At 34.2% G+C, this 15,159-nt stretch overlaps 1 protein-coding gene across 9 annotated transcripts in view; it reads right to left on the reverse strand.

Annotated features, from left to right (window-relative positions):
* The window catches only part of RICTOR (RPTOR independent companion of MTOR complex 2), a 129,471-nt gene that overhangs the window by 60,501 nt on the left and 53,811 nt on the right, over window positions 1–15,159 (reverse strand). For 6 of the 9 annotated variants that reach the window (XM_013051712.2, XM_004737979.3, XM_004737980.3 and 3 more), the window contains 3 exons: window positions 10,543–10,607; window positions 9,600–9,731; window positions 1,379–1,442 (listed from right to left, as the gene is read on the reverse strand). In XM_013051712.2, coding sequence (XP_012907166.1) covers window positions 1,379–1,442; window positions 9,600–9,731; window positions 10,543–10,607 — 261 coding nt within the window. Of the gene's footprint in view, window positions 1–933; window positions 966–1,378; window positions 1,443–9,599; window positions 9,732–10,542; window positions 10,608–15,159 lie in introns of those variants that run through there. The other 3 variants (XM_045079490.1, XM_045079494.1, XM_045079493.1) reach the window with 3 other exon arrangements.

Here is a 15,159-nt window from a genome sequence, read left to right on the forward strand (position 1 = left end):
CAACCATATACTGCATAAGTCTCATAAATGTTTAGGATGAAACAGGATACTTAGGATGAAACATGAAAAAATTCATACATAACTGTCCTTACCAAGTTAACTGTTAGTTCAGTGTTTTGCCATGAGGGTATCACATTAATTAACAACAAAAATTCCTTGAAAACCTCTCATTAGAAGCATTATGGGTTATCCTTACCACGCTCTAATGCAGAATTTAGATTCTGACCTATCCTATAAAATGCTTATTGAAATTGCTATGGACTGAATTGCTTATTGAAACTGCTATGGACTCTACCTAAATTTGACCCCAAAACCAGCCTGTAATACTCTGTGACATTCTTTTAATGGTTAACTCCAAGCATACAAGTAAGAAGGAAGTAGAGTGGGAAACAAGTAATCCTCTTTCTCCAATACTACATCAAAAAAGCTGTAATTTCATTTACGTGTCTACTAAGGAAGAAATACAGTAGTTCTTCCCCACCCTCTTATCCATTGGGGATATGTTCCAAGACCCCCAAGTGGATATTGAAACCACAGACAGTACTGAACTCTATATACAAACTATACTAAAAGTCTACTGTTGACTGAAAGCCTTACTGATAACATAAACAGTTAACACATATTCTGTATGTTTTATAGACTATGTTCTTACAAGAAAGGAAGCTAAAGAAAATGTTAAGAAAATCGTAAGAGATAATACATTTACAGTTCTATATTTATAGAAAAAAATTTATGTAAGTAGACCCATTAAGTTCAAAAGTCAAGTATACTTTTTTTTACTGTACATACATATCTACAATAAGTTTAACTCATAAATTAGGCACAGCAAGAGATTAGCAACAATAACAATAAAATAGAACTGTAACATACTACAATAAAATTTATATGAATAGGGTCTCTCTCTCTCAAAATAGCTTATTGTACTGTACTCACCCTTCTTGTGGTGATGTGAGATGATGAAATTCCTATGTGATGAGATGAGTGAGGTGAAGATGTAAGTATTGTGATGTAACATTAGTCTACTACAGACCTAACCATATGCAGAAGGAAAACCATGGTTGACCTCAGGTAACTGAAACTCCAGATAATGGGTGGGGATGGGGTGGGGCAACAACTGTATTCCTTACAGTGAATATTTTATTAAAAAATATTGTCCTAGCTGTACCCAATCACACAGAATAATTACACAAAATATTTATGCTTAACTCTAAGTTTAACAGGCCTATTCACCTCATATAATTTTAACAAAAATGTTTAATGAGAATTTAGCCTTTAAAATTTTAATATAAAGATTTCACAGAATAGTCTAAATCTAAAAATGTAAAATACTTAATGTAAACACCAAAAATCTGCCTTCTCTCTCACACATAGAGCATACCTTTCTGACTAATCGAAGTGCTTGTGTCCTCTCTACCTCGTTGCTCTGCTGTATGTCAATGCACCTAAATAATACACAAAATATTTAGTTATTGATAAAAATCTTATTAAACAATTTTTTATAATACCACCAGATCAGACCCATCTTCATAATGTTAATATGGTATTTTAAAATTTTAACATGATTTTAAAACTAGCAGACATTTATTTTCTTAACTTACATTCAGTTCTCTTGTGATAAATATTTGTTATAAGGCATTTCAAAATTATTTCATTTAAAACTCCAGAAAAGACTATAGTAAATAATTTACAGAATTATATACATCAAAAATAGAGAAACAATAAACATACACATAAAGCAAAGTATCAGAAATCTAGTGAAAAAACAATTCACCTATTTTTGATAAAAATTCATGATTTTATAAAAATTGTGAAGAAAAAACATTTCCACCTTATTTTAGTTGAAATGTGATTTTTTAGGGGCATATGGGTATATCTGTCGGATGAGCAACTGACTCGATCTCAGCTCAGGTCTTGATCTCAAGGTTGTGAATTTAAGCTGTGAGCTCCACGCTCAGTGTGGAGCCATTTTTTTTTTTTAGGAAGTGATTTTAACCAGGACCTACATTTTATATATTATGATGTTAAAAGTCTTATATAGCCACATATTGTAGCCACAATAATTCTATTTTACCAAATATAAATTTTATAAATTCACTTCAAAAATCAGTGGTCAATCAGGTATCATTTAACTAACACTTCTCTGTAAAATTTATTAAATTACTCAATTTTTAAGCGTTTTTGGTTTATGTAGCCAAATAATTTTTACTTATGGTAGTTCACTATTATATTATATTATTCAATATTATATAATATTGTATTGATTAATACATATAGTTTGTTTCTCAAAGAAGAATTTCTTCTATCTGAATGCAATAAAATCTAAAAACAATTTTATAAAGAAGTAAATAACAGAATTCAATTTGTGGCCACACCAGAGAGGCTGGATCAGACCACCCCTCTAGTCAAAGACAACTGTAAAGGGTAAACAAAATACTTGTGAAAACTGTTAAAAGGGCAATGGATCCCTGGAAAGACATGCACAAGCTCCACATCCAATCAGGCTTTGTCCCTAGGGGCACCTGTCAATTCCCAGTTTTAGAGGAATAGAGTCTTAGCAGAAAGCAAAAATCTTTCTAGACTGGAGAGACAGAATGAACTTTAATGCAGCCAATGTGGCCATGACTGGACGGAAAAAAATCCCAAAGAAAAGTAAACATAGGAAAGTGAATGCAAATCTTCATGCAATCTCCTCTCCAAGGCACTTGCCAATCTCTATACTGTGCAAAACAGAGATGTGGAGAATGTGGAACCCTCCTACATTGTTGGTAGGAATGCGAGCTCATGCAGCCACTCTGGAAAACAGTATAGAGGTTCCTCAAAAAGTTGAAAATAGAACTGCCCTACGACCCAGCAACTGTACTACTGGGTATTTACCCAAAGATACAACTGTAATGATCTGATGTGGCACATGCATCCCAATGTTTATAGCAGCAATGTCCACAACAGTCAAACTATGGAAAGAGCCTAGATGTCCATCAACAGATGAGTAGATAAAGAAGACACACACACACTCTGGAATACTATGCAGCCATCAAAAAAAGAAATCTTGCCATTTGTAATGATGTGGACAGAACTATTATGCTAACCGAGATAAGTCAATCAGAGAAAGACAATTATCATATATCTCACTGATATGAGGAATCTGAGAAACAAGACAGAGGATCATTAGGGGGAAAAGAGGGAAAAATGAAACAAGATGAAATCAGAGAGGGAGATACAATCTCAGGAAACAAATTGAGGGTTGCTGGAGGGGAGGAGGGTGGGAGGGATGGGGTCGCTGGGTGATGGACATTTGGGAGGGTATATGCTATGATGAGAAAATAAATAATAAATAAATAAATATAGTATCAAGATGGGTGGAAAAAAAAACAAAAACAAAAAGAAATCCAAGGAACCAAACAAAAAGCTATTCCTAGGAAGCTAAGGAAGTAAGCAGAAATTTGAGCAGGTATGTAACACTCTAGATAGATATTTCAGCTTAAGACTGGTCAAGGTGAAGAGATTCTGTTCAATATCAACAACTGTCATTTGAGGTCCCAAACAGCCATTCCTTAGATCAAAGAGAAAGCTAAAACTAAACAAAATCAGTGTTATAAGCCAACATTATAGAATAAAGCTTAACTCTTGTAAGAGGAAAACAGCATGACCCAGAGTAAAATATTCTGAATATGCAATGTTCACATCCAATCATGTAATAACATGAGGTATGCTTTAAAATAAAGGGCCAAGTAACTAAAAACCAAGAAAAGAGAACAACAACAGAAATAGAACACAGGTGAATCACATATTGGTGTTGTTCTAAGAAGGCTATAAATCACTATGATAAATATGATCAAGTAAATAGAAGGAAACATGGAAAAAGAAAGCAGCGACCTGGAATCTTTAAAATAAGAGTAAAACAAATGATAGAAATACAGTAACTGAAATTAAAACTTGAAGAGACCAATTTAATAGCAGGATAGAGGAAAAAACAGGTGAGTAGAAAGTAAACACACTGAAGCCAAAAGTTAACAATAAAAACTGAAAATAACATCAGAGACATATGAGACAGTGAACAGATTCAATACTATATAACTGGAGTATGAGAGGATATGAGAGAAGAATGACTAAAACAGAAGAAAACCTTTAAAGTAGCCAGAAGAAGCAGTAAGAAGGAACTACTTGCTGTTCACCAAGTTAAAAAAAAAAAAAAAAAGAACCCGAACCCAGACGATAATAACTTATATAAAGCATAAAAAATAGGAGCCAATCATAAAAATAGCTTTCAAATATCAAGGCAAAACAGAGGCATTTACAGACAAAAAAAAAAGGTGAAAGAATTTATCTTAACTAGACCTGCACTAAAAGGAACAGTAAAGGAAATTTATCAAACAGAAAGTGATATACGATGAATGAAAATGTACACATGCCAGAAGGATACTGGAATACGTAAATAATGTAGGTAAATGTCTACAGTTCCAGTTTAGGGACACCTCAACAGGTTTAAGCTCTTGGTTTCAGCTCAGGTCATGATCTCCTGGGTTGTAAGACGGAGCCCTGCACTGGGCTCCACACTCAGCAGGGAGCCTGCTTAAAATTCTCTCCCTCTGCCCCTCCCCCCATGCTCTCTCTCTCTCAAATAAATAGATCTTTAAAAATATGTATCAGTAGGGGTGCCTGGGTGGCTCTGTTGGTTAAGCAACTGCCTTTGGCTAGGGTCGTGATCCCACAGTCATGGGATGGAGCCCTATATCAGGTTCCCTGCTCAGCAGGAGGCCTCTCTCTCCCACTCTCACTCCCCCTGCTTGTGTTCCCTCTGTCACTGTCTCTCTGTCAAATAAATAAATAAAATCTTAAAAAATATATATATGTATGTATCAATAGATCCAGTTTAAAACAACAACAAAACTACCTTGTAGGGTTATAAATATATGTAGAAATAAAAGCAAAAGCAATAATATAAAAAGCAGAAGGAAGATGATATAAACTGTAAGAGGTTTCCTGAACTGTTCTGATTGCAATAAAACACTAAACCTTAATATCAACTGCTAAAAGAAGAAAATATTTTATAACCAAGGTATTAATAGAGGAGGAAAAGAAAATCTTGACAATTCCAAAAGAAACAGAAAAGGAGAAACATGAGAACAAAGAACGGATGTGACAAATCTCAAGACAGCAAACAAACTCAAGTATATGAGAAAATTAACAAGATGAAAAAACTCAAACATACACAAAATTACAGTGCATAAAGCCCACAGACCATACAGATAAAAATCCACTAGACACAGTCTAAATATTCCAATTAGAAGACAAATTAGATAGTCAAACTAGATTTAAAAACAAACAAAAAATATCTATATGATGTTTATAGGCCAGAAACTTAAACGTAAGGACATACGCAATAGAAAGTAAAAGGATGGTAAAGGATTTATTCTGCAAGCCCTAAATCAAAGTGAGTATAGCCATTTTAATATATCATGCATACTCATAAGAGAAGTATTACCAGGAAGAAAAAGGGACATTTCATAACTATAAAAAGATTAGTCCAATGTGAAGGTTTAACAATTATAAATATGAATGTAGTAATAAAGATTCAAAAATGACTAAAAAAAGGAGAAAATCTGAATAGTACTGTATCTGCTGAAGAAATGGAATCCATAATCTTAAAACTTCCTTAAAAGGGGAGGTCTGCGTGGCCGGATAGGTTTAATCGGCTGCCTTAGCATTATCCTAGGGTCCTGGGATAGAGCCCACATTGGGCTCCTTGCTCAATGGGGAGCCTGCTTCTTCCTCTCTGCCTGCTGTTCCCCCTGCTTGTACACTCTCTCTGACAAATAAATAATAAAATCTTAAAAAACAAAACAAAAACACTTCCTAAGAAAGAAAGCCCTATGCCCAAACAGATTCACTGGTGAATTCTACTAACCATGTAGGAAAAAATAATAAAATCCATCTTATATAAATTCTTCCAGAAAATATAAAAATAAAGTAAAATTTCCCCAGTTGTTTTACGAAGAAAAATACCACACCTAAACAAGGACATTAGAAGAAGGAAAAAATATAGGCCAATACCACCTCTCATGAACTTAGCTACAAAAATCTTCCAAAAATTAACAAACTGAAGTCAGTTAATATTTAAAAACGACAAAACACACAGTGAACATGTGGTGTTTATTTCAGGAATGCAAACAAGGAATATAAAAAAAACCACAAAAACCTACAGCAAGTATCATAAGTAACAGCAAAATACTGAGTACTTTTAACCTGAGTTCAAGAGGAAAACAAAGTTGTCCACTATCATTATTGCTAATCAATGCAATATTAACCAGTACAATAAGGCAAGAAAAAGAAAGATACAAAGATTGGAAAGGAAAAAATAAGAGTCATCATTTGCAATTAATGCTATGTATACAGAAACTCTAAAACAAATTTTAAAACAATTAGAATTAAAAGTGAATCCAGCAAGATCAACAGGTAAGAGTTTAGTATCCAAACCCACAACCAAAACCAAATACTCACAATTATTCAGCAAAAAAATATGAAAAAGAAAAATTTAGCTTACATTAATACTATCATAAAAAAATACCTTAGAATGGAACCAGAAAAGACCTCGAATAGCCAAAGGAAATATTGAAAAAGCCAAAGTTGGTGGCATCACAATTCCAGACTTCAAGCTCTATTACAAAGCTGTCATCATCAAGACAGTATGGTACTGGCACAAAAACAGACACATAGATCAGTGGAACAGAACCGAGAGCCCAGAAATAGACCCTCAACTCTATGGTCAACTAATCTTCGACAAAGCAGGAAAGAATGTCCAATGGAAAAAAGACAGCCTCTTCAACAAATGCTGTTGGGAAAATTGGTCAGCCACATGCAGAAAAATGAAATTGGACCATTTGCTTACACCACACATGAAAAGAGACTCAAAATGGATGAAGGACCTCAATGTGAGAAAGGAATCATCAAAATCCTTGAGGAGAACACAGGCAGCAACCTCTTTGACCTCAGCCACAGCAACTTCTTCCTAGGAACATTGCAAGGGCAAAAATGAACTATTGGGATTTCATCAAGATCAAAAGCTTTTGCACAGCAAAGGAAACAGTTAACAAAACCAAAAGACAACTGACAGAATGAGAGAAGATATTTGCAAACAACATATCAGATAAAGGGCTAGTATCCAAAATCTATAAAGAGCTTAGCAAACTCAATACCCAAAGAACAAATAATCCAATCAAGAAATGGGCAGAGGACATGAACAGACATTTCTGCAAAGAAGACATCCAGATGGCCAACAGATACATGAAAAAATGCTCTACATCACTCGGAAATACAAATCAAAACCACAAGGAGATACCACCTCACACCAGTCAGAATGGCTAAAATTAACAAGTCAGGAAATGACTGATGCCGGCAAGGATGCAGAGAAAGGGGAACCCTCCTACACTGTTGGTGGGAATGCAAGCTGGTACGACCACTCTGGAAAACAGCATGGAGGGTCCTCAAAATGTTGAAAATAGAGCTACCCTATGACCCAGCAATTGCACTACTGGGTATTTACCCTGAAGATACAAACGTAGTGATCCAAAGGGGCACATGCACCTGAAAGTTTATAGCAGCAATGTCCACAATAGGCAAACTATGGAAAGAACCTAGATGTCCATCCACAGATGAATGGATAAAGAAGAGGTGGTATATATATACAATGGAATACTATGCAGCCATCAAAAGAAATGAAATCTTGCCATTCGTGACAACGTGGATGAAACTAGAGGGTATCATGCTTAGCAAAATAAGTCAATCAGAGAAAGACAACTATCATATGATCTCCCTAATATGAGGAAGTGGAGATGCAACGTGGGGGGCTTGAGGAGTAGGAAAAGAATAAAGAAACAAGATGGGTTCTGGAGGGAGACAAACCATAAGAGAGTCTTAATCTCGCGAACAAACTGAGGGTTGCTGGGGGGAAGCGGTGAGGGAGAAGGTGGTGGGGTTATGGACATTGTGGGGCGTGTGTGCTGTGCTGAGTGCTGCAAAGTGTGTAAACCTGGTGATTCACAGACTTGTACCCCTGGGGCTAAAAATACATTATATGTTTATAAAAAATTAAAAAAAAAATACCTTAGAAAGAGCATAGCAAGTAATGTGCAAGGTCTCTACATAAAAAACTACAAAGTACTGTTGAAATTATGTTCCAAATAAATAAGGACTTAGAACAGTCAATGTTATTAAGATATCAATTCAGCCCAAAATAATCCAGCGTTTCAGTGCAATTACTACTAAAATTCTAGAGTGTTTTAAGGAAATGGACAAGCTGATTCTAAAATTCATATGAAAATGCAGAACATAGAACAGCCAACAGTCTTAAGGAAGAAAAACTGGAAGACTTATACCAACAGATATTAACATTTACTATCAAGCTTCAGTCATTAAAATAGAAACGGGCAAGAATAGACAAACTAAAAAGAAAAAGGGAATGCGAAAACAGATCCATCCTTACCAGGTACCTGGTTTACAACAGAACTGTCACTAACCTAGACACCAGAGGATAATCTTTTAAATAAATCCTGCTAAAATGTACTTCATTATCCATAAAAATAAAAATGAATTATGACCTGACACTTAATTAAACATATAGAGGAATAAAACCTTTTAGAAGAAAACAAAGAATAGTATCTTCCAGAGAGCCCAAGAGCATTAACTATAAAACTGGATTCTACTAATTGGGAAGAGAGAAAAGGCAAACAGACAGACTTGGGGAAGAGACTGTCAAAACATATACCTGAAAGGAATCATATCCAGAACATCAAGAACTCCTATATAATGAGATAGATAATCCAATTTACAAATGAGCAAAAGACAAGGAGGATGTTCAAACAGCCAACAAACAAATGAAAGGTGCTTAATATCACTACTCATTAGGGAAATGAAAAAATTAAAACCACAATGACACTCACAAAAATGATACAGCAGAAAGTCTACAATTAAAAGCTAAAAGCAAATGCTGATGAGAATATAGAGACTGGAGCTCTCAAACGTTGTTGGCAGGAATATAAACCGGTATAATCATTATGGAAAACTGGCAGTATGTAGTAAAGCTAAATAGTCATAAACCTATGACCCAGCAGTTTGTTCCACTCCTACATATATATCTAAGAAAAATGAGTGCTTATGTCTGCCTATAAGAATGTTCGGGGCAGCTTTATCCAAAAGAGCAAAAATCTGAAAGCAACCTAGAAAACCACCAATAGAATGGAATAAATTATAGTCTATTCATTATATGATATATTATACAGCCTTTAAAAAAAAAACGAACACAGATACATCTGACAAATAACATTAAGGAAGGAGTAACTATGTATTTTTCCAACATATGATGCTCAAGAACAGGAAATACTGGTTTACAATAAGAAAAGGCAGAATAATGTTTACTACTGGTTGGAGACACATGGGAACTTGACTGGGATGAAGAAAATATCTTATTCAGGATAATGGGGTACTTGGTTGTATCTATCTCTAAAAATTATCAGGCTTTACTCTAAAAACCTGTATACTTTGTGATATGTATGTTGAAACTTAATATATAATTTTAAAAACATAGACAGCTCTAGGAAAATTACCTTGCTATTAAATAGTCCACTTTCAGTTTTAGCACCTTCTGCAGAATACTGGAGTCTTGGATGAGATATCGAAGAGCTCGCAGCCCTGCTGCCCGCACTTCTTTTGCTTCATTCAATAAAGCTAACCGCAAACTGCACAAAAACAAAGTTTTGCTTCCAAATACACATAAAATTATGGTACCAAATTCTTCCTCAGTTAAAATAAGCAAAACTACTAGTGATTTTCTATGTATATAAATCATTCACTGTAAGCCATGGAACTTCACTAATACTGTTATTTTTTAAATCTGTGGTGCCTTAGCATATTCTTACTCAAGAAAACATTATTTTGTTCTACCTTCTGTACTTTATTTCCTATAAAGAATGGGAAATTAAATATGCCTTTTTGAAGGTGTATCACATATGTCTCTATAATTCATTTCCCTCTGCCTACCTACTTCCATTCCTCTCAGTAAATCATTGGTTTAAATCAATTAATACTTTCTCATAGTAGGCACAGACAATATAAATTTTAATTCCCAAGCACACCAAAGAGATGGCTATGAAATTAGAAAATTATGTCTTTCTGTTGACAGACTTGAGAAAATAGTTTGGCATAAGCATACTTTGTCTCAAGTGAGGTCTAGAGATAATCATACAGGTTCTTCTTGTTCCAAGGAAAATTTAAGAACTTTTGTTCTGTGAATTTCATGTTTAATTTAGAAGTTTAAATTACAGAAATCCAGGTATTTCTCATCATTAGCTTTGATTCTTTAATTATAAAGCATCAGTAAGAACAAGAGGATAACCAAAAATATTGGCAATCTTGAATTTTTCTAATGTTCAAACAACTGTTTCTACAAAATCAAATACAATGTGTTATACTATCCTTTTAGTTTAAAATTACTAGAATTGAAATTACTAAAACCTAGAAGGGTGAGGGAGGGAATTAAACTATACTTACCAAATTATGATATCCTCATAGTTAAAACCCAGTTTTTCTTCACTATGGCCAATATCACAAAGGAGCTGTCAGAAAAACAAAAGGATGTGAATATGTGTTAACTATTTTTATTTACATTACTTTTTAGACTGAAAAATGAGGCATTTTTCTTTAACAAAATTTTAGAAAATATATCTACTGTTCAAATACACATGTACCTATCACCTTACTGGTTTTCTATTTGACCTGCCAGTTTTAGATTTAACCATCCTTTTTGCTTTTATTTGAAGCAACCAATTACTTTTTATTATTCTATTTTCCCCCTCAATAAGTTTACTGTTTTAAATGGTTACCATTGAGCTTACAACATGCACTATTAATTAATCACAGTCTAAAGAGAAACTATTACCATGTCCTCAACAATGCTAGACCCTTGACACTTGAACTTCATTACATGCCTCACCTTTCACCTTACTGATGTTTTTTCTTTCAAGCCCTGTAATACATTACTGTTATTTTTATTTTCAGTTAATATTTAGTCAGTATCCATTTACATTTACCCACAAATTCACCTTTTTCATTATTACTCATGTCAGCTGTATCTTTTTTTTTTAAGATTTTGTTTATTTATTTATTTGACAGAGAGAGGGATCACAAGTAGGCAGAAATGCAGGCAAAGAGAGAGGGCGAAGCAGGCTTCTCGCTGAGCAGAGAGCCCAATGTGGGGCTCGATCCCAGGACCCTGAGATCATGACCTGAGCCGAAGGCTGAGGCTTAACACACTGAGCTACCCAGGCACCCCATGTCAGTTGTATCTTAATGGGATATTCTTCCTTCTGTCTAGAGAATCCTCAGTTTCTTGTTGATTTGTTTTATCGGTGTTTTCATTTATTTAATTTTTAGCCAAGGTTGCTGGTAAACAGATTCTTTTGACTTTTGTTTGCCTGGAAATTTCCTTTTCTCTTTTCTTTTTAAAGGTTATCTTCCTGGATTTATAGATTTTTAGGTTAGCTGCTATTTTCTGAAGAGCTTCAAAATGGTTTCCATTGTCTCTGTTGAAAAGTCTTATTATCAGTCTTACCATTGGCTCCTTTGAAGGTCAGATCCTTTTTCTCAGACTCCTTTCAAGATTTTTTCCCCTTTATCTTTGGTTTTCAGCAATCTTACCATTCAGGTGTATTTTCTTATCTATCCTGCTTAGGAAAAACAAATTCCCGGATCTCTGGGTTGATATATTTGATTAGTTTTTAGAAAATTCTGTACATTATCTCTTCAAAATTACTTCTGCCCAATTTCCTCTCTTCTCTCTTTCTGGTAATTCAAGTATCAGATCTTTTTGTGTATACTGCAAATCTCTAAAACCTCTTCTCTATTTACTCCCTTCTCTTTTATCTTAGTGCTCTGACTGGACATTTTCGATTTATCTGTCTTCCAGTACAGCTAATCTTGAGTTTCCATTTTAGATATACTGTCTTTCCCTTCTTGCATTTTCATTTAACTACACAACTCCAGTAATTAAAAAAAAAAAAAGAAATCTTCTTTTTCACCTATGTTCTCCATGGATCCTCTATTTTCTTTACATATAAATCATATTTTAAATATTTAAAATGCTTATTATCTAATGAATATGAATGATGTAGACCATCTCTGGATCTGTTTTTCCTTTTGCTGTAGTCATGTAGTCCTGCCTTTTGGTGGATTCTGTAAACTCTGTATATAAATCCTTGCAGAGATTCCTGATGTTATCGTTCTCCATTGAGGGTTTATCCTTCTCTTTGTTAGGTCACTGGACAATACTAAGTACAGACAAATTGCTGCTCTGGTAAGACTCAGTCTATCTCCCCTTTTTCCTTTTCTTCCTTGATCCCCAGGTTTCAAATGAAAGCTCGTTTGTTGTTGAAGGGATTAGGCCCAAGAGGATGGCATACCTAATTTTTGTCTTACGAAAACACTACAAATACTTTCAAATATTTTACTTTCAAATATTTTTTGTTTAGATTTTTAAGTGAACCATCTCAGATAGTTTCAGGATTCAACAAATGTGTAAAGCCAACAATCTCCTTCTACTAGATCTCCCCTAGGTCTCCACCAAAAGGTCTGTGCTGTCTTTTTCCTTTTTTGTCTTTTAGTAACAGTACTCCTGGGCCTAAAGTCTGAGTCCTAGTTTTCTGCCCATACTCTACACTAGCCAGTATCTCTTGGCAAAAGTTGTCGGAGAAGTAAAGTTCACCTCTACAAGACTGTCCCTTCTCCGAAGCTCTGGCTCCTACATTTCTTGTCCACTGAGCAGTTTCCTGCTACCTTCAAACAGTCTTTCTTGTTTTCATTAAGAACACTGATCTAATACTGGCACTACTTCCCTCCCACCTGGATGACTATATACCACTTTAGTCTGAGTTTTGAAAAATAAGTTATATAAGTTTCTCAAGTTCTTCAATGGGCCTAACTAAAATGGATGAAAGAGAAGATTGACCATTTAAGTAACATGCAGAAGGGATTTCAAACGCTATTATTCTTCAGTATGAAGTTATGAACATGTTAACGAGACAGAATAAGCCAACCAAAGGGCTCTCACATTTGTCTGGGCAAAGAACGGGCCCAAGAATATATTTCAAAGGGCACAATAGTGCAGGGTTAAAAAAAAAAAGCTAATCCTATCCTATTGGTAGGCTCCTTATAAAATGTCCTATCCAGTTTCTTCTTTAGAAGAAAAGAAAAAAGAAATGTTCCAAATATAATAGGTAAGGGGATCAGAACAGAGTAGCTCTCAGATACTACAATATTTCATAGCAGAAAAGGAAACTATACAAATGATCACTCTGTGTGGTAAGAAAATGCTGTGTAAATAAGCAAACAGGCAAAACAAGGTAAAAACTTTTGTTCACAGGTCTTTATACAAAATGGTAATACTGGTATACCTCTAAAATCCTCAAAGTTCTGAAATATGACAAAGAAGCTTTAGACTAAACTTTCAAATGGCATAAAAAATTTTGTTATTTCTATTGCATTTTGTTGCACAATGTTTGAAGTACTTAAACATGGAGGATGAGGATTTTTTAAATATACAGATTTAAAATAAAACGTAAGATTTCTTAAGTTTTGAGACAAAAGAGGAAAGTTTATATATATCTAAAAAACCAATTGCATACCTAAAATTAAAAGTTTATTAACATATTAGTCAAAAATATTGTAAAATTATGATAAGCAAAGGTTACAGCCCGGTATTAGTTTGCTGGGTCTGCTGTAAATAAACATAACATACACATACCACAAACCAGGTAGCTGAAATGTAGAAATTTATTTTCTCATGATTCTGGAAGCTAGAACATCAACGTATTTTGACAGAGGTTCTTTGCTTTGGGGTCCTCTCTCCTAGGTTCTCTCAAGTCTTTACATGGTCATTTCTCTGTGTATATCTGTATACTAATCTCCTTTTCTTATCAGGACACCAGTCACACTGGATTTTAGGGATCACCCAAATGACCTAATTTTACCTTCACTGCCTATGAAGAGCCTATCCCCCCATACAAACTGATACTGAGGCACTGCAGGTGAAGGCTTCAACAAATCAATTAGGGGGACACAATTCAGCCCCTAACGTTAGACCCTCACATAGCAAAGTAGGGCCTACAATGAGTAGGCACTTACAATGTGAAAGGCCCAAAGAAATTAGAGAGAGATTACTGAGAAGAGGACAAGAAAATGTACAAAGAGTTTAATGAAGAACAAAACTGATAAATAAACATAACATACTTCCTATGCCTTAAAATCAGAACCAAAAACAATGAAAAATATCATTGGAAATAAAGCTTACCAAAATGCCATATATTGCTTTTTTAACATGATAATACCAAATAAGACAAAATATTGTCAGTGGGATTATAAACTGAAAACATTTTGTAAAAAAAAACTGGAAAAATGCTCTAGGGTAGGGATCTAACTTTTGGTGATTTATATTAACAAAATAATCTAAATATAGGGTGGGTTGTAACATTATAACAATGGTAAGGAACCGGAAGGAAAATGTTCAAAAGGAGCAAACGCCTGTAGCCATCAATATTATATAATATTTAAATTTATAATATAAATTTAAAAGGAGGAAAAACAGACATAACGTACTGGTAAGACAAAGAAAAAATTCTAAAAGATATATATATTTTTTAAAGATAGATTTTTTAAGTCTAAACATCAAAATTTTGACACCAAAAATGAAAGTGTGGTCAAGGTGATTTATTTTCCTCTCTGTGCTTTTCTGTATTTTGGAAATGTTTATAATTAATCAGTATTATATAACCTGGGGACGGTTATCCATATATAAAATTCATGAATCGGAATGGAAGTAACATTTATTCACTACTAATCTTGCTAATCCTAGAAAATAATATTTTTAGAAATGAAGACAAATGAGTTTTAGACATAGTAGATAATATGACTTCTCAATGCCAAATAGCTAGTAAGTGATAAAACCAGAAATCAGACCAAACTAGTCTGAGTCCAGAGTCCACTGTGAAAAATATTACTACAATTCTGTATTAGAATTATTTATACAGGGGCAAAGGGAGAGGGGAGATTTGATATAAAAAATAAATAACTGAACATTACCATCTTTATTTCATTTCTCCAGCCTCAAAAATGGTA

The sequence above is a fragment of the Mustela putorius genome, unplaced genomic scaffold (genome assembly GCF_011764305.1).
Source record: "Mustela putorius furo isolate JIRA1106 unplaced genomic scaffold, ASM1176430v1.1 tig00000407_pilon_pilon_pilon, whole genome shotgun sequence".
NCBI lineage: Eukaryota > Metazoa > Chordata > Mammalia > Carnivora > Mustelidae > Mustela > Mustela putorius.